This window comes from Coregonus clupeaformis, unplaced genomic scaffold (genome assembly GCF_020615455.1).
Source record: "Coregonus clupeaformis isolate EN_2021a unplaced genomic scaffold, ASM2061545v1 scaf2505, whole genome shotgun sequence".
In the NCBI taxonomy this organism is placed as follows: Eukaryota; Metazoa; Chordata; class Actinopteri; order Salmoniformes; family Salmonidae; genus Coregonus; species Coregonus clupeaformis.
In genome coordinates, this window is record NW_025535959.1 from 24208 (window position 1) to 43885 (window position 19678).

Sequence of the window (19678 nt, forward strand, 5' to 3'; positions counted from 1 at the left end):
TCCATACTACACCTCTCTGTCTCCATGTCTCTTTACTGCACCTCTCTGTCTCCATGTCTCTTTACTGCACCTCTCTGTCTCTTTACTGCACCTCTCTGTCTCCATGTCTCTTTACTACACCTCTCTGTCTCCATGTCTCTTTACTACACCTCTCTGTCTCCATGTCTCTTTACTGCACCTCTCTGTCTCCATGTCTCTTTACTACACCTCTCTGTCTCCATGTCTCTTTACTGCACCTCTCTGTCTCCATGTCTCTTTACTGCACCTCTGTCTCCATGTCTCTTTACTGCACCTCTGTCTCCATGTCTCTTTACTACACCTCTCTGTCTCCATGTCTCTTTACTACACCTCTCTGTCTCCATGTCTCTTTACTACACCTCTGTCTCCATGTCTCTTTACTACACCTCTCTGTCTCCATGTCTCTTTACTGCACCTCTCTGTCTCCATGTCTCTTTACTACACCTCTCTGTCTCCATGTCTCTTTACTGCACCTCTCTGTCTCCATGTCTCTTTACTGCACCTCTCTGTCTCCATGTCTCTTTACTGCACCTCTCTGTCTCCATGTCTCTTTACTGCACCTCTCTGTCTCCATGTCTCTTTACTGCACCTCTCTGTCTCTTTACTGCACCTCTCTGTCTCCATGTCTCTTTACTACACCTCTCTGTCTCCATGTCTCTTTACTACACCTCTCTGTCTCCATGTCTCTTTACTGCACCTCTCTGTCTCCATGTCTCTTTACTACACCTCTCTGTCTCCATGTCTCTTTACTGCACCTCTCTGTCTCCATGTCTCTTTACTGCACCTCTCTGTCTCCATGTCTCTTTACTGCACCTCTCTGTCTCCATGTCTCTTTACTGCACCTCTCTGTCTCCATGTCTCTTTACTGCACCTCTCTGTCTCCATGTCTCTTTACTACACCTCTGTCTCCATGTCTCTTTACTGCACCTCTCTGTCTCCATGTCTCTTTACTGCACCTCTCTGTCTCCATACTACACCTCTCTGTCTCCATGTCTCTTTACTGCACCTCTCTGTCTCTTTACTGCACCTCTCTGTCTCCATACTACACCTCTCTGTCTCCATGTCTCTTTACTACACCTCTCTGTCTCCATGTCTCTTTACTGCACCTCTGTCTCCATGTCTCTTTACTGCACCTCTGTCTCCATGTCTCTTTACTACACCTCTCTGTCTCCATGTCTCTTTACTACACCTCTCTGTCTCCATGTCTCTTTACTACACCTCTGTCTCCATGTCTCTTTACTACACCTCTCTGTCTCCATGTCTCTTTACTGCACCTCTCTGTCTCCATGTCTCTTTACTACACCTCTCTGTCTCCATGTCTCTTTACTGCACCTCTCTGTCTCCATGTCTCTTTACTGCACCTCTCTGTCTCCATGTCTCTTTACTGCACCTCTCTGTCTCTTTACTGCACCTCTCTGTCTCCATGTCTCTTTACTACACCTCTCTGTCTCCATGTCTCTTTACTACACCTCTCTGTCTCCATGTCTCTTTACTGCACCTCTCTGTCTCCATGTCTCTTTACTACACCTCTCTGTCTCCATGTCTCTTTACTGCACCTCTCTGTCTCCATGTCTCTTTACTGCACCTCTCTGTCTCCATACTGCACCTCTCTGTCTCCATGTCTCTTTACTACACCTCTCTGTCTCCATGTCTCTTTACTACACCTCTCTGTCTCCATGTCTCTTTACTGCACCTCTCTGTCTCCATGTCTCTTTACTGCACCTCTCTGTCTCTTTACTACACCTCTCTGTCTCCATGTCTCTTTACTGCACCTCTCTGTCTCCATGTCTCTTTACTACACCTCTCTGTCTCCATGTCTCTTTACTGCACCTCTCTCTCTTTACTGCACCTCTCTGTCTCCATGTCTCTTTACTGCACCTCTCTGTCTCTTTACTGCACCTCTCTGTCTCCATGTCTCTTTACTACACCTCTCTGTCTCCATGTCTCTTTACTACACCTCTCTGTCTCCATGTCTCTTTACTGCACCTCTCTCTCTTTACTGCACCTCTCTGTCTCCATGTCTCTTTACTGCACCTCTCTGTCTCTTTACTGCACCTCTCTGTCTCCATGTCTCTTTACTGCACCTCTCTGTCTCCATACTACACCTCTCTGTCTCCATGTCTCTTTACTGCACCTCTCTGTCTCCATGTCTCTTTACTGCACCTCTCTGTCTCCATGTCTCTTTACTACACCTCTCTGTCTCCATGTCTCTTTACTGCACCTCTCTGTCTCCATGTCTCTTTACTGCACCTCTCTGTCTCCATGTCTCTTTACTGCACCTCTCTGTCTCCATGTCTCTTTACTGCACCTCTCTGTCTCCATGTCTCTTTACTACACCTCTCTGTCTCCATGTCTCTTTACTACACCTCTCTGTCTCCATGTCTCTTTACTGCACCTCTCTGTCTCCATGTCTCTTTACTGCACCTCTCTGTCTCCATGTCTCTTTACTGCACCTCTCTGTCTCTTTACTGCACCTCTCTGTCTCTTTACTGCACCTCTCTGTCTCCATGTCTCTATACTACACCTCTCTGTCTCCATGTCTCTTTACTGCACCTCTCTGTCTCCATGTCTCTTTACTGCACCTCTCTGTCTCCATGTCTCTTTACTGCACCTCTCTGTCTCTTTACTACACCTCTCTGTCTCCATGTCTCTTTACTGCACCTCTCTGTCTCCATGTCTCTTTACTGCACCTCTCTGTCTCTTTACTACACCTCTCTGTCTCCATGTCTCTTTACTACACCTCTCTGTCTCCATGTCTCTTTACTGCACCTCTCTGTCTCCATGTCTCTTTACTACACCTCTGTCTCCATGTCTCTTTACTACACCTCTCTGTCTCCATGTCTCTTTACTGCACCTCTCTGTCTCCATACTGCACCTCTCTGTCTCCATGTCTCTTTACTACACCTCTCTGTCTCCATGTCTCTTTACTACACCTCTCTGTCTCCATGTCTCTTTACTACACCTCTCTGTCTCCATGTCCCTTTCCCGTTACTCCACCATTCAGTCACATGCTTCTACCTCTGTCTACCCAGTGTTCCCCTTAACTGTGTTCCTAGTTACATTACTGTTGTAACTGGATAAGGAATCTCCATACTATAACAAGTAACGATCTACTGCATCCGTCTCTTCATTATCAAGAACCTATTCCCTCTTAGTTACAGAATAACTACATGTTTTATCTATCACTCAACATTTAACTCTTCTCCCGTCTCTGTCTCCAGGGTCGGGCTCTGTCTCGGGCCAAATCCCGCAGGAACCTGGACTTCCAGGACGTGTTGGACAAGCTGGCAGACAAGGGTATCGCCATCAGGGTGGCTTCGCCCAAACTAGTCATGGAAGAGGTAGGCTTCGCTTCGCCCAAACTAGTCATGGTGTCAGGGGGAAGAAGTGTCCTGGATGAGCTTTAGCGGCCAGCCTCTCGAGCACAGAAATAAAACTATTTTAAAAGAGCAGTATTTTAAACACTACAGTGTGTGGTAAGGGGTGGCTCATGGCTAGTGTTTCAGTGTGTGGTAAGGGGTGGGTCAGTGTGTGGTAAGGGGTGGGTCATGGCTAGTGTTTCAGTGTGTGGTAAGGGGTGGGTCAGTGTGTGGTAAGGGGTGGCTCATGGCTAGTGTTTCAGTGTGTGGTAAGGGGTGTTTCAGTGTGTGGTAAGGGGTGTTTCAGTGTGTGGTAAGGGGTGGCTCATGGCTAGTGTTTCAGTGTGTGGTAAGGGGTGTTTCAGTGTGTGGTAAGGGGTGGCTCATGGCTAGTGTTTCAGTGTGTGGTAAGGGGTGGCTCATGGCTAGTGTTTCAGTGTGTGGTAAGGGGTGGGTCAGTGTGTGGTAAGGGGTGGCTCATGGCTAGTGTTTCAGTGTGTGGTAAGGGGTGTTTCAGTGTGTGGTAAGGGGTGTTTCAGTGTGTGGTAAGGGGTGGCTCATGGCTAGTGTTTCAGTGTGTGGTAAGGGGTGGCTCATGGCTAGTGTTTCAGTGTGTGGTAAGGGGTGTTTCAGTGTGTGGTAAGGGGTGTTTCAGTGTGTGGTAAGGGGTGGCTCATGGCTAGTGTTTCAGTGTGTGGTAAGGGGTGGCTCATGGCTAGTGTTTCAGTGTGTGGTAAGGGGTGGCTCATGGCTAGTGTTTCAGTGTGTGGTAAGGGGTGGCTCATGGCTAGTGTTTCAGTGTGTGGTAAGGGGTGTTTCAGTGTGTTGTAAGGGGTGGCTCATGGCTAGTGTTTCAGCGTGTGGTAAGGGGTGGCTCATGGCTAGTGTTTCAGTGTGTGGTAAGGGGTGTTTCAGTGTGTGGTAAGGGGTGGCTCATGGCTAGTGTTTCAGTGTGTGGTAAGGGGTGTTTCAGTGTGTGGTAAGGGGTGGCTCATGGCTAGTGTTTCAGTGTGTGGTAAGGGGTGGGTCATGGCTAGTGTTTCAGTGTGTGGTAAGGGGTGTTTCAGTGTGTGGTAAGGGGTGGCTCATGGCTAGTGTTTCAGTGTGTGGTAAGGGGTGTTTCAGTGTGTGGTAAGGGGTGGCTCATGGCTAGTGTTTCAGTGTGTGGTGAGGGGTGGCTCATGGCTAGTGTTTCAGTGTGTGGTAAGGGGTGGCTCATGGCTAGTGTTTCAGTGTGTGGTAAGGGGTGGCTCATGGCTAGTGTTTCAGTGTGTGGTGAGGGGTGGCTCATGGCTAGTGTTTCAGTGTGTGGTAAGGGGTGGCTCATGGCTAGTGTTTCAGTGTGTGGTGAGGGGTGGCTCATGGCTAGTGTTTCAGTGTGTGGTAAGGGGTGGCTCATGGCTAGTGTTTCAGTGTGTGGTAAGGGGTGTTTCAGTGTGTGGTAAGGGGTGGCTCATGGCTAGTGTTTCAGTGTGTGGTAAGGGGTGGCTCATGGCTAGTGTTTCAGTGTGTGGTAAGGGGTGTTTCAGTGTGTGGTAAGGGGTGGCTCATGGCTAGTGTTTCAGTGTGTGGTAAGGGGTGGCTCATGGCTAGTGTTTCAGTGTGTGGTAAGGGGTGTTTCAGTGTGTGGTAAGGGGTGTTTCAGTGTGTGGTAAGGGGTGTTTCAGTGTGTGGTAAGGGGTGGCTCATGGCTAGTGTTTCAGTGTGTGGTAAGGGGTGGCTCATGGCTAGTGTTTCAGTGTGTGGTGAGGGGTGGCTCATGGCTAGTGTTTCAGTGTGTGGTAAGGGGTGGCTCATGGCTAGTGTTTCAGTGTGTGGTGAGGGGTGGGTCATGGCTAGTGTTTCAGTGTGTGGTAAGGGGTGTTTCAGTGTGTGGTAAGGGGTGGCTCATGGCTAGTGTTTCAGTGTGTGGTAAGGGGTTTTTCAGTGTGTGGTAAGGGGTGGGTCAGTGTGTGGTAAGGGGTGGGTCATGGCTAGTGTTTCAGTGTGTGGTAAGGGGTGTTTCAGTGTGTGGTAAGGGGTGGCTCATGGCTAGTGTTTCAGTGTGTGGTAAGGGGTGTTTCAGTGTGTGGTAAGGGGTGGGTCATGGCTAGTGTTTCAGTGTGTGGTAAGGGGTGGGTCATGGCTAGTGTTTCAGTGTGTGGTAAGGGGTGGGTCATGGCTAGTGTTTCAGTGTGTGGTAAGGGGTGTTTCAGTGTGTGGTAAGGGGTGTTTCAGTGTGTGGTAAGGGGTGTTTCAGTGTGTGGTAAGGGGTGTTTCAGTGTGTGGTAAGGGGTGTTTCAGTGTGTGGTAAGGGGTGGGTCATGGCTAGTGTTTCAGTGTGTGGTAAGGGGTGGGTCATGGCTAGTGTTTCAGTGTGTGGTAAGGGGTGTTTCAGTGTGTGGTAAGGGGTGGCTCACGGCTAGTGTTTCAGTGTGTGGTAAGGGGTGTTTCAGCGTGTGGTAAGGGTTGGGTCATGGCTAGTGTTTCAGCGTGTGGTAAGGGGTGTTTCAGTGTGTGGTAAGGGGTGGCTCATGGCTAGTGTTTCAGTGTGTGGTAAGGGGTGTTTCAGTGTGTGGTAAGGGGTGGCTCATGGCTAGTGTTTCAGTGTGTGGTAAGGGGTGGCTCATGGCTAGTGTTTCAGTGTGTGGTAAGGGGTGGCTCATGGCTAGTGTTTCAGTGTGTGGTGAGGGGTGGCTCATGGCTAGTGTTTCAGTGTGTGGTAAGGGGTGGCTCATGGCTAGTGTTTCAGTGTGTGGTGAGGGGTGGGTCATGGCTAGTGTTTCAGTGTGTGGTAAGGGGTGTTTCAGTGTGTGGTAAGGGGTGTTTCAGTGTGTGGTAAGGGGTGGCTCATGGCTAGTGTTTCAGTGTGTGGTAAGGGGTGGCTCATGGCTAGTGTTTCAGTGTGTGGTAAGGGGTGGCTCATGGCTAGTGTTTCAGTGTGTGGTAAGGGGTGGCTCATGGCTAGTGTTTCAGTGTGTGGTAAGGGGTGTTTCAGCGTGTGGTAAGGGGTGGCTCATGGCTAGTGTTTCAGTGTGTGGTAAGGGGTGTTTCAGTGTGTGGTAAGGGGTGGGTCATGGCTAGTGTTTCAGTGTGTGGTAAGGGGTGGCTCATGGCTAGTGTTTCAGTGTGTGGTAAGGGGTGGCTCATGGCTAGTGTTTCATCGTGTGGTAAGGGGTGGCTCATGGCTAGTGTTTCAGTGTGTGGTAAGGGGTGGCTCATGGCTAGTGTTTCAGTGTGTGGTAAGGGGTGGCTCATGGCTAGTGTTTCAGCGTGTGGTAAGGGGTGGCTCATGGCTAGTGTTTCAGTGTGTGGTAAGGGGTGGCTCATGGCTAGTGTTTCAGTGTGTGGTAAGGGGTGGCTCATGGCTAGTGTTTCAGCGTGTGGTAAGGGGTGTTTCAGTGTGTGGTAAGGGGTGTTTCAGTGTGTGGTAAGGGGTGGGTCATGGCTAGTGTTTCAGTGTGTGGTAAGGGGTGTTTCAGTGTGTGGTAAGGGGTGGCTCATGGCTAGTGTTTCAGTGTGTGGTAAGGGGTGGCTCATGGCTAGTGTTTCAGTGTGTGGTAAGGGGTGTTTCAGTGTGTGGTAAGGGGTGTTTCAGTGTGTGGTAAGGGGTGGGTCATGGCTAGTGTTTCAGTGTGTGGTAAGGGGTGGGTCATGGCTAGTGTTTCAGTGTGTGGTAAGGGGTGGGTCATGGCTAGTGTTTCAGTGTGTGGTAAGGGGTGTTTCAGTGTGTGTTAAGGGGTGGGTCATGGCTAGTGTTTCAGTGTGTGGTAAGGGGGTGTTTCAGTGTGTGGTAAAGGGTGGGTCAGTGTGTGGTAAGGGGTGGCTCATGGCTAGTGTTTCAGCGTGTGGTAAGGGGTGTTTCAGTGTGTGGTAAGGGGTGGGTCAGTGTGTGGTAAGGGGTGGCTCATGGCTAGTGTTTCAGTGTGTGGTAAGGGGGTGGGTCATGGCTAGTGTTTCAGTGTGTGGTAAGGGGTGTTTCAGTGTGTGTTAAGGGGTGGGTCATGGCTAGTGTTTCAGTGTGTGGTAAGGGGTGTTTCAGTGTGTGGTAAGGGGTGTTTCAGTGTGTGGTAAGGGGTGGGTCATGGCTAGTGTTTCAGTGTGTGGTAAGGGGTGGGTCATGGCTAGTGTTTCAGTGTGTGGTAAGGGGTGTTTCAGTGTGTGGTAAGGGGTGGCTCATGGCTAGTGTTTCAGTGTGTGGTAAGGGGTGGCTCATGGCTAGTGTTTCAGTGTGTGGTAATGGGTGTTTCAGTGTGTGGTAAGGGGTGGGTCATGGCTAGTGTTTCAGTGTGTGGTAAGGGGTGTTTCAGTGTGTGGTAAGGGGTGGCTCATGGCTAGTGTTTCAGTGTGTGGTAAGGGGTGGCTCATGGCTAGTGTTTCAGTGTGTGGTAAGGGGTTTTTCAGTGTGTGGTAAGGGGTGGGTCAGTGTGTGGTAAGGGGTGGGTCATGGCTAGTGTTTCAGTGTGTGGTAAGGGGTGTTTCAGTGTGTGGTAAGGGGTGGCTCATGGCTAGTGTTTCAGTGTGTGGTAAGGGGTGTTTCAGTGTGTGGTAAGGGGTGGTTCATGGCTAGTGTTTCAGTGTGTGGTAAGGGGTGGGTCATGGCTAGTGTTTCAGTGTGTGGTAAGGGGTGGCTCATGGCTAGTGTTTCAGTGTGTGGTAAGGGGTGTTTCAGTGTGTGGTAAGGGGTGTTTCAGTGTGTGGTAAGGGGTGTTTCAGTGTGGTAAGGGGTGGCTCATGGCTAGTGTTTCAGTGTGTGGTAAGGGGTGTTTCAGTGTGTGGTAAGGGGTGGCTCATGGCTAGTGTTTCAGTGTGTGGTAAGGGGTGTTTCAGCGTGTGGTAAGGGTTGGGTCATGGCTAGTGTTTCAGCGTGTGGTAAGGGGTGTTTCAGTGTGTGGTAAGGGAGTGGCTCATGGCTAGTGTTTCAGTGTGTGGTAAGGGGTGTTTCCAGTGTGTGGTAAGGGGTGGCTCATGGCTAGTGTTTCAGTGTGTGGTAAGGGGTGGCTCATGGCTAGTGTTTCAGTGTGTGGTAAGGGGGTGGCTCATGGCTAGTGTTTCAGTGTGTGGTAAGGGGTGGCTCATGGCTAGTGTTTCAGTGTGTGGTGAGGGGTGGCTCATGGCTAGTGTTTCAGTGTGTGGTAAGGGGTGGCTCATGGCTAGTGTTTCAGTGTGTGGTGAGGGGTGGGTCATGGCTAGTGTTTCAGTGTGTGGTAAGGGGTGGCTCATGGCTAGTGTTTCAGTGTGTGGTAAGGGGTGTTTCAGCGTGTGGTAAGGGGTGGCTCATGGCTAGTGTTTCAGTGTGTGGTAAGGGGTGTTTCAGTGTGTGGTAAGGGGTGGGTCATGGCTAGTGTTTCAGTGTGTGGTAAGGGGTGGCTCATGGCTAGTGTTTCAGTGTGTGGTAAGGGGTGGCTCATGGCTAGTGTTTCAGCGTGTGGTAAGGGGTGGCTCATGGCTAGTGTTTCAGTGTGTGGTAAGGGGTGGCTCATGGCTAGTGTTTCAGTGTGTGGTAAGGGGTGGCTCATGGCTAGTGTTTCAGCGTGTGGTAAGGGGTGGCTCATGGCTAGTGTTTCAGTGTGTGGTAAGGGGTGGCTCATGGCTAGTGTTTCAGTGTGTGGTAAGGGGTGGCTCATGGCTAGTGTTTCAGCGTGTGGTAAGGGGTGGGTCATGGCTAGTGTTTCAGTGTGTGGTAAGGGGTGGCTCATGGCTAGTGTTTCAGTGTGTGGTAAGGGGTGTTTCAGTGTGTGGTAAGGGGTGGCTCATGGCTAGTGTTTCAGTGTGTGGTAAGGGTTGGGTCATGGCTAGTGTTTCAGTGTGTGGTAAGGGGTGTTTCAGTGTGTGGTAAGGGGTGGCTCATGGCTAGTGTTTCAGTGTGTGGTAAGGGGTGTTTCAGTGTGTGTTAAGGGGTGGGTCATGGCTAGTGTTTCAGTGTGTGGTAAGGGGTGTTTCAGTGTGTGGTAAGGGGTGTTTCAGTGTGTGGTAAGGGGTGGGTCATAGCTAGTGTTTCAGTGTGTGGTAAGGGGTGGGTCATGGCTAGTGTTTCAGTGTGTGGTAAGGGGTGGCTCATGGCTAGTGTTTCAGCGTGTGGTAAGGGGTGTTTCAGTGTGTGGTAAGGGGTGTTTCAGTGTGTGGTAAGGGGTGGCTCATGGCTAGTGTTTCAGTGTGTGGTAAGGGGTGTTTCAGTGTGTGGTAAGGGGTGGCTCATGGCTAGTGTTTCAGTGTGTGGTAAGGGGTGGCTCATGGCTAGTGTTTCAGTGTGTGGTAAGGGGTGTTTCAGTGTGTGGTAAGGGGTGTTTCAGTGTGTGGTAAGGGGTGGGTCATGGCTAGTGTTTCAGTGTGTGGTAAGGGGTGGGTCATGGCTAGTGTTTCAGTGTGTGGTAAGGGGTGGCTCATGGCTAGTGTTTCAGTGTGTGGTAAGGGGTGTTTCAGTGTGTGGTAAGGGGTGGCTCATGGCTAGTGTTTCAGTGTGTGGTAAGGGGTGGGTCAGTGTGTGGTAAGGGTTGGGTCATGGCTAGTGTTTCAGTGTGTGGTAAGGGGTGGGTCATGGCTAGTGTTTCAGTGTGTGGTAAGGGGTGTTTCAGTGTGTGTTAAGGGGTGGGTCATGGCTAGTGTTTCAGTGTGTGGTAAGGGGTGTTTCAGTGTGTGGTAAAGGGTGGGTCAGTGTGTGGTAAGGGGTGGCTCATGGCTAGTGTTTCAGCGTGTGGTAAGGGGTGTTTCAGTGTGTGGTAAGGGGTGGGTCAGTGTGTGGTAAGGGGTGGCTCATGGCTAGTGTTTCAGTGTGTGGTAAGGGGTGGGTCATGGCTAGTGTTTCAGTGTGTGGTAAGGGGTGTTTCAGTGTGTGGTAAGGGGTGGGTCATGGCTAGTGTTTCAGTGTGTGGTAAGGGGTGTTTCAGTGTGTGGTAAGGGGTGTTTCAGTGTGTGGTAAGGGGTGGGTCATGGCTAGTGTTTCAGTGTGTGGTAAGGGGTGGGTCATGGCTAGTGTTTCAGTGTGTGGTAAGGGGTGTTTCAGTGTGTGGTAAGGGGTGTTTCAGTGTGTGGTAAGGGGTGGGTCATGGCTAGTGTTTCAGTGTGTGGTAAGGGGTGTTTCAGTGTGTGGTAAGGGGTGGCTCATGGCTAGTGTTTCAGTGTGTGGTAAGGGGTGGCTCATGGCTAGTGTTTCAGTGTGTGGTAAGGGGTGTTTCAGTGTGTGGTAAGGGGTGGGTCAGTGTGTGGTAAGGGGTGGGTCATGGCTAGTGTTTCAGTGTGTGGTAAGGGGTGTTTCAGTGTGTGGTAAGGGGTGGCTCATGGCTAGTGTTTCAGTGTGTGGTAAGGGGTGTTTCAGTGTGTGGTAAGGGGTGGCTCATGGCTAGTGTTTCAGTGTGTGGTAAGGGGTGGGTCTGGCTAGTGTTTCAGTGTGTGGTAAGGGGTGGCTCATGGCTAGTGTTTCAGTGTGTGGTAAGGGGGTGGCTCATGGCTAGTGTTTCAGTGTGTGGTAAGGGGTGTTTCAGTGTGTGGTAAGGGGTGGCTCATGGCTAGTGTTTCAGTGTGTGGTAAGGGGGCTAGTGTTTCAGTGTGTGGTAAGGGGTGGCTCATGGCTAGTGTTTCAGTGTGTGGTAAGGGGGTGTTTCAGTGTGTGGTAAGGGGTGGCTCATGGCTAGTGTTTCAGTGTGTGGTAAGGGGTGGCTCTGGCTAGTGTTTCAGTGTGTGGTAAGGGGGTGGCTCATGGCTAGTGTTTCAGTGTGTGGTAAGGGGTGTTTCAGTGTGTGGTAAGGGGTGGCTCATGGCTAGTGTTTCAGTGTGTGGTAAGGGGGTGTTTCAGTGTGTGGTAAGGGGTGGGTCATGGCTAGTGTTTCAGTGTGTGGTAAGGGGTGGCTCATGGCTAGTGTTTCAGTGTGTGGTAAGGGGTGGCTCATGGCTAGTGTTTCAGTGTGTGGTAAGGGGTGGCTCATGGCTAGTGTTTCAGTGTGTGGTAAGGGGTGGCTCATGGCTAGTGTTTCAGTGTGTGGTAAGGGGTGGCTCATGGCTAGTGTTTCAGTGTGTGGTAAGGGGTGGCTCATGGCTAGTGTTTCAGTGTGTGGTAAGGGGTGGCTCATGGCTAGTGTTTCAGTGTGTGGTAAGGGGTGGCTCATGGCTAGTGTTTCAGTGTGTGGTAAGGGGTGGCTCATGGCTAGTGTTTCAGTGTGTGGTAAGGGGTGTTTCAGTGTGTGGTAAGGGGTGGCTCATGGCTAGTGTTTCAGTGTGTGGTAAGGGGTGGCTCATGGCTAGTGTTTCAGTGTGTGGTAAGGGGGTGTTTCAGTGTGTGGTAAGGGGTGGGTCATGGCTAGTGTTTCAGTGTGTGGTAAGGGGTGTTTCAGTGTGTGGTAAGGGGTGGCTCATGGCTAGTGTTTCAGTGTGTGGTAAGGGGTGTTTCAGTGTGTGTAAGGGGTGGCTCATGGCTAGTGTTTCAGTGTGTGGTAAGGGGTGGCTCATGGCTAGTGTTTCAGTGTGTGGTAAGGGGTGTTTCAGTGTGTGGTAAGGGGTGGCTCATGGCTAGTGTTTCAGTGTGTGGTAAGGGGTGTTTCAGTGTGTGGTAAGGGGTGTTTCAGTGTGTGGTAAGGGGTGTTTCAGTGTGTGGTAAGGGGTGGGTCATGGCTAGTGTTTCAGTGTGTGGTAAGGGGTGGGTCATGGCTAGTGTTTCAGTGTGTGGTAAGGGGTGTTTCAGTGTGTGGTAAGGGGTGTTTCAGTGTGTGGTAAGGGGTGTGGGTGTATGGCTGGGTGTTTCAGTGTGTGGTAAGGGGTGGGTCATGGCTAGTGTTTCAGTGTGTGGTAAGGGGTGGCTCATGGCTAGTGTTTCAGTGTGTGGTAAGGGGTGGCTCATGGCTAGTGTTTCAGTGTGTGGTAAGGGGGTGTTTCAGCGTGTGGTAAGGGGTGTTTCAGTGTGTGGTAAGGGGTGGGTCATGGCTAGTGTTTCAGTGTGTGGTAAGGGGGTGTTTCAGTGTGTGGTAAGGGGTGGGTCATGGCTAGTGTTTCAGTGTGTGGTAAGGGGTGGCTCATGGCTAGTGTTTCAGTGTGTGGTAAGGGGGTGTTTCAGTGTGTGGTAAGGGTGGCTCAGTGTGTCAGTGTGTAGTGGGTGGTCATGGCTAGTGTTTCAGTGTGTGGTAAGGGGTGGCTCATGGCTAGTGTTTCAGTGTGTGGTAAGGGGGTGTTTCAGTGTGTGGTAAGGGGTGGGTCATGGCTAGTGTTTCAGTGTGTGGTAAGGGGTGGCTTTCAGTGTGTGGGTGTCATGGCTAGTGTTTCAGTGTGTGGTAAGGGTGGGTGTTTCAGTGTGTGGTAAGGGGTGGGTCATGGCTAGTGTTTCAGTGTGTGGTAAGGGGTTGCTGTGTTTCAGTGTGTGGTAAGGGGTGGCTCATGGCTAGTGTTTCAGCGTGTGGTAAGGGGAGGTAGTGTTTCAGTGTGTGGTAAGGGGTGGCTCATGGCTAGTGTTTCAGTGTGTGGTAAGGGGTGGCTCATGGCTAGTGTTTCAGTGTGTGGTAAGGGGTGGCTCATGGCTAGTGTTTCAGTGTGTGGTGAGGGGTGGCTCATGGCTAGTGTTTCAGTGTGTGGTAAGGGGTGGCTCATGGCTAGTGTTTCAGTGTGTGGTAAGGGGTGGCTCATGGCTAGTGTTTCAGTGTGTGGTAAGGGGTGTTTCAGTGTGTGGTAGGGGGTGTTTCAGTGGGTGTGGGGTTTCAGTGTGGTAGGGCTCATGGCTAGTGTTTCAGTGTGTGGTAAGGGGTGGCTCATGGCTAGTGTTTCAGTGTGTGGTAAGGGGTGTTTCAGTGTGTGGTAAGGGGTGGGTCATGGCTAGTGTTTCAGTGTGTGGTAAGGGGTGTTTCAGTGTGTGGTAAGGGGTGGCTCATGGCTAGTGTTTCAGTGTGTGGTAAGGGGTGGCTCATGGCTAGTGTTTCAGTGTGTGGTAAGGGGTGTTTCAGTGTGTGGTAAGGGGTGGCTCATGGCTAGTGTTTCAGTGTGTGGTAAGGGGTGGCTCATGGCTAGTGTTTCAGTGTGTGGTAAGGGGTGGCTCATGGCTAGTGTTTCAGTGTGTGGTAAGGGGTGGCTATGGCAGTGTTTCAGTGTGTGGTAAGGGGTGGCTCATGGCTAGTGTTTCAGTGTGTGGTAAGGGGGGGCTCATGGCTAGTGTTTCAGTGTGTGGTAAGGGGTGGCTCATGGCTAGTGTTTCAGTGTGTGGTAAGGGGTGTTTCAGTGTGTGGTAAGGGGTGGCTCATGGCTAGTGTTTCAGTGTGTGGTAAGGGGTGGGTCATGGCTAGTGTTTCAGTGTGTGGTAAGGGGTGGTTCAGTGTGTGGTAAGGGGTGGCTCATGGCTAGTGTTTCAGTGTGTGGTAAGGGGTGTTTCAGTGTGTGGTAAGGGGTGGCTCATGGCTAGTGTTTCAGTGTGTGGTAAGGGGTGGCTCTGGGTGTGTTTCAGTGTGTGGTAAGGGGTGGCTCATGGCTAGTGTTTCAGTGTGTGGTAAGGGGGATGGCTGTGTTTCAGTGTGTGGTAAGGGGTGGCTCATGGCTAGTGTTTCAGTGTGTGGTAAGGGGTGTCTCAGTGTGTGGTAAGGGGTGGGTCATGGCTAGTGTTTCAGCGTGTGGTAAGGGGTGTTTCAGTGTGTGGTAAGGGGTGGGCTCATGGCTAGTGTTTCAGTGTGTGGTAAGGGGGGTGTTTCAGTGTGTGGTAAGGGGTGGCTCATGGCTAGTGTTTCAGTGTGTGGTAAGGGGTGGCTCATGGCTAGTGTTTCAGCGTGGTGGTAAGGGGTGTTTCAGTGTGTGGTAAGGGGTGTTTCAGTGTGTGGTAAGGGGTGGGTCATGGCTAGTGTTTCAGTGTGTGGTAAGGGGTGTTTCAGTGTGTGGTAAGGGGTGGCTCATGGCTAGTGTTTCAGTGTGTGGTAAGGGGGTGGCTCATGGCTAGTGTTTCAGTGTGTGGTAAGGGGTGGCTCATGGCTAGTGTTTCAGTGTGTGGTAAGGGGTGTTTCAGTGTGTGGTAAGGGGTGTTTCAGTGTGTGGTAAGGGGTGGCTCATGGCTAGTGTTTCCAGTGTGTGGTAAGGGGTGGCTCATGGCTAGTGTTTCAGTGTGTGGTAAGGGGGTGTTTCAGTGTGTGGTAAGGGGTGGGTCTGGCTAGTGTTTCAGTGTGTGGTAAGGGGTGGCTCATGGCTAGTGTTTCAGTGTGTGGTAAGGGGTGTTTCAGTGTGTGGTAAGGGGTGTTTCAGTGTGTGGTAAGGGGTGGCTCATGGCTAGTGTTTCAGTGTGTGGTAAGGGGTGTTTCAGTGTGTGGTAAGGGGTGTTTCAGTGTGTGGTAAGGGGTGGTCATGGCTAGTGTTTCAGTGTGTGGTAAGGGGTGGGCTCATGGCTAGTGTTTCAGTGTGTGGTAAGGGGTGGCTCATGGCTAGTGTTTCAGTGTGTGGTAAGGGGTGGCTCATGGCTAGTGTTTCAGTGTGTGGTAAGGGGTGTTTCAGTGTGTGGTAAGGGGTGTTTCAGTGTGTGGTAAGGGGTGGGTCATGGCTAGTGTTTCAGTGTGTGGTAAGGGGTGGGTCATGGCTAGTGTTTCAGTGTGTGGTAAGGGGTGTCTCAGTGTGTGGTAAGGTGTGGTCAGTGTGTGGTAAGGGGTGGCTCATGGCTAGTGTTTCAGTGTGTGGTGGGTAAGGGGTGTTTCAGTGTGTGGTAAGGGGTGGCTCATGGCTAGTGTTTCAGTGTGTGGTAAGGGGTGGGTCAGTGTGTGGTAAAGGGGTGGCTCATGGCTAGTGTTTCAGTGTGTGGTAAGGGGTGTGTCAGTGTGTGGTAGGGGTGTTTCAGTGTGTGGTAAAGGGGGGTGTTTCAGCGTGTGGTAAGGGGTGGCTCATGGCTAGTGTTTCAGTGTGTGGTAAGGGGGCTAGTGTTTCAGTGTGTGGTAAGGGGTGGTTCAGTGTGTGGTAAGGGGTGGCTCATGGCTAGTGTTTCAGTGTGTGGTAAGGGGTGGGTCATGGCTAGTGTTTCAGTGTGTGGTAAGGGGTGTTTCAGTGTGTGGTAAGGGGTGGGTCAGTGTGTGGTAAGGGGTGGCTCATGGCTAGTGTTTCAGCGTGTGGTAAGGGGTGTTTCAGTGTGTGGTAAGGGGTGGCTCATGGCTAGTGTTTCAGTGTGTGGTAAGGGGTGGGTCAGTGTGTGGTAAGGGGTGGCTCATGGCTAGTGTTTCAGTGTGTGGTAAGGGGTGGGTCAGTGTGTGGTAAGGGGTGTTTCAGTGTGTGGTAAGGGGTGGGTCATGGCTAGTGTTTCAGTGTGTGGTAGGGTGTGTCAGTGTGTGGTAAGGGGTGTTTCAGTGTGTGGTAAGGGGTGGCTCATGGCTAGTGTTTCAGCGTGTGGTAAGGGGTGTTTCAGTGTGTGGTAAGGGGTGTTTCAGTGTGTGGTAAGGGGTGGGTCATGGCTAGTGTTTCAGTGTGTGGTAAGGGGTGGGTCAGTGTGTGGTAAGGGGTGGCTCATGGCTAGTGTTTCAGTGTGTGGTAAGGGGTGTTTCAGTGTGTGGTAAGGGGTGTTTCAGTGTGTGGTAAGGGATATTGTGTTAAAGGCTAACAGTATTGTCTTTCCATTTCCAGGCTCCGGAGTCGTACAAAAACGTGTGTGATGTTGTCAACACGTGTCACGATGCTGGAATCAGCAAGAAAGCCATCAAACTACGCCCCATCGCTGTGATCAAGGGATGAGGCTGCACCGCTCTGCTAGCGACGCTATAGGCCACGGCACTCCGTCCAGGAGCCAATCAACCAGGCAGAGAGCAGAGCTTATCTGGCAGAGGAGCCAATGGAGAACTGTCTGACTGCGAGTGAGCACGTCCCATCTTCATAAACTGACTTGACAAGGGATCCGTTTCCTCAGCTAAACATGATTCTTGACATGGGGTGATGATTTTGTCCGTTGAGTGATCAATGAAATTGGACAGGATTGGGAAGGATGAGAGGGTGAAGGGTCTTGGGTTTTATTTTCTGTTTTTCTTTCATTGTAAATCACTGTGGAATAGAACCTTGAGATTCAGGTTAACCACAGATAATAAAATACAAGACAACAGATGTATCAGATGCCTTTAATGCCCTGGTAGTCACTTTGTTCAAAACTCTGAAGACATGACAACACTAGACCAGGGCTGTCCCAACCCTCGTCCTGGAGATCTACCGTCCTGGAGGTTCTCAGTCCAACCCTCTTCCTGGAGGTTTTCAGTCCAACCCACTTCCTGGAGATATACTGTCCTGTAGGTTTTCAGTCCAACCCTAATTTAGCATATCTGATTCAGCTAGTTAAGGTCTTGTTGAGCAGCTAATAAGTAGAATCAGGTGTTCGGGTTGGACTGAAAACCTCCAGGACGGTAGATCTCCAGGAAGTGGGTTGGACAGCCCTGCATGAAAGCTTCATTGTGAGGAGATAGTCTGACCCGGTTGTAGTTCCCAAACTCATCTCCCTCACTATCTCTGTGACCCATTGGTAGTACAATCCCTGGTGCTGAAATACAAACGATTGATCGTGACTATGGATTAGTAAACACTTTATTGGTTCTAACAGACGAAGGTTTCTCAATCTCAAATCGACATTAAGGTACTCATGATGACAGCTCAATACAGGATGAACAAATTACCTCAATTGGCATAAATATCTTTTAATGTGCACAATGTTTTTTTTTTCTCCAGTCTGCCAAACATGTGATTGCCTTGAGTCTCTCCCCACAGCCCGTCTCGGTTCTGGGTGGAGAGATCGAACACCATATTGGATCCAATCTGGATCATCTTTATTTAAATCCACGTTGCATCATATCTGTATATCTATTAGACTGGTCTGGTCTGGAGGTAAGCTGGCTGGGGCCAAAGAGGAGTCGTTTGTACCAATGGCAGGGGAGTTCCTTGCTAAACATACATTTAATCAAATACAAGGGAGGAGCGATAACCCACAGACACTCGGCCCTCCGTGGAATGAGTTTTGACGCGTGGCTTATGCGATCTGAGTGACTCAAACAACATCAAATGGGGGCCCCATGCCATGACAAAAATACCACAAAACACCTAAACGAATTCAAGGGCGATTACACTGAACAAAAATAAACGCAACATGTAGGTCCCATGTTTCAGGAGCTGAAATAAAATATCCCAGAAGTGTTCCATATGCACGAAAAGCTTATTTCACAAATTTGTTTACATCCCTGTTAGTGAACATTTCTCCCGTGCCAAGATAATCCATCCACCTGACATTTTTTTTTCATTTTAGTCATTTAGCAGACGCTCTTAACCAGAGCGATTTACAGTTAGTGAGTGCATACATTTTTCCATACTGGCCCCCCGTGGAAAATAAAAACCCACAACCCTGGCGTTGCAAGCGCCTTGCTCTACCAACTGAGCTACAGGGGGACTATCAAGGTGTGGCATATCAAGAAGCTGATTAAATAACATCGTTACACAGGTGCACCTTGTGCTGGGGACAAAAGGCCACTAAAATGTGCGGTTTTGTGACACAACACAATTCCACAGATGTCTCAAGTTGAGGGAGCGTGCAATTGGCATGCTGACCGCAGGAATGTCCACCAGAGCTGTTACCATAAGCTGCATCCGTCGTTTTAGTGAATTTGGCAGTACATCCAACTGGCCTCACAACAGCAGACCGTGTAACCACGCCAGCCCAGGACCTCCACATCCGGGATCGTCTGAGTGGGGGGGGGCGGGGAGATGCTGAGTAGTATTTCTATCTGTAATAAAGCTATTTTGTGGGGGGGGGGAATTCATTAAGTGGGTGGGCCAATGCCCTCCCAGGACCACCCATGGCTCCCTGCCCAGTCATGTGAAATCCATAGATTAGGGTCTAATTTATTTATTTCAACTGACTGATTTCCTGTAGGTTATATAAGGTTAGAGCAGGGTTCTTCACTTCCGGTCCTGGAGGGCCGAAACACCTCTGTTTTTCATCCTCTCCTTCTAATCAGGGGCTAATTCAGACCTGGGACACCAGGTGAGTGCAATTAACTACCAGGTAGAAATAAAGAAGCAGAAGTGTTTCGGCCCTCCAGGACCGGAATTGAAGAACCCTGGATTAGGGTCTAATTTATTTCAATTGACTGATTTCCTTATGAACTGTAAACTCAGTAAAAATTTAGATTGTTGCACGTTTATATTTACGTTCAGTGTGTTTAAACAGGCAGGTTGCTTCACAGTATTGCAGGCAATAAACATTGCATAGTCAATCATGAATTGTCACTAATACTTTAGGTATAAAATGCGGTTGGCTGGTTTAAGTCTGTTCATACTTGGATCATGCTGCTTTAGCCTTTATCTAGGACCACACTAACATTTTGCAATAGATCTTTTCAGAAAGGAATGAAAGTTCAAAACAAAAAGCCAAACCATTAAACTAATTTATTTACATCCAACATTCCTAATTATAAACTTAATATTTACATTTTGATCCACTATTAAAATGTTCTTAATTCCTTCTGAAAGTAATGTGTTCTAATTAACACTGGGGCCAAACACTTAGTCAGTCTGGTCCACATTCCTCCTGTTGAGGGCATTCTAAACATGACATACCTTAGTGGGTTACTTAACCCTGTCCCAAATGGCACCCCATTCCCTACATAGAGCCCTGTCCCAAATGGCATCCCATTCCCTACATAGAGCCCTGTCCCAAATGGCATCCCATTCCCTACATAGAGCCCTGTCCCAAATGGCATCCCATTCCCTACATAGAGCCCTGTCCCAAATGGCATCCCATTCCCTACATAGAGCCCTGTCCCAAATGGCATCCCATTCCCTACATAGAGCCCTGTCCCAAATGGCATCCCATTCCCTACATAGAGCCCTGTCCCAAATGGCATCCCATTCCTTACATGGAGCCCTGTCCCAAATGGCATCCCATTCCCTACATGGAGCTCTGTCCCAAATGTCTGGGGGGACAGGGGGACGTTCTGGGGGACCCGACAACGTTCTGGGGGACAGGGGGACCCGGCAACGTTCTGGGGGACAGGGGGACCCGGGGACGTTCTGGGGGACAGGGGGACCTTAGAACTGGAACAGAAGGCCAAGTAAATACACTGCTCAAAAAAATAAAGGGAACACTAAAATAACACATCCTAGATCTGAATGAATGAAATAATCTTATTAAATACTTTTTTCTTTACATAGTTGAATGTGCTGACAACAAAATCACACAAAAATTATCAATGGAAATCAAATTTATCAACCCATGGAGGTCTGGATTTGGAGTCACCCTCAAAATTAAAGTGGAAAACCACACTAAAGGCTGATCCAACTTTGATGTAATGTCCTTAAAACAAGTCAAAATGAGGCTCAGTAGTGTGTGTGGCCTCCACGTGCCTGTATGACCTCCCTACAAC

At 50.0% G+C, this 19678-nt stretch overlaps 1 protein-coding gene across 1 annotated transcript in view; it reads left to right on the forward strand.

Moving 5' to 3' along the window:
- rtcb (RNA 2',3'-cyclic phosphate and 5'-OH ligase) overlaps window positions 1-16377 on the forward strand; it is a 40149-nt gene extending 23772 nt beyond the window's left edge. The window contains exons 11-12 of the mRNA XM_045219585.1: window positions 3240-3359; window positions 15909-16377. Coding sequence (XP_045075520.1) covers window positions 3240-3359; window positions 15909-16016 — 228 coding nt within the window. The 3' untranslated portion in view covers window positions 16017-16377. The remainder of the gene's footprint in view (window positions 1-3239; window positions 3360-15908) is intronic.
- The last annotated feature ends 3301 nt before the right edge of the window (window positions 16378-19678 follow it).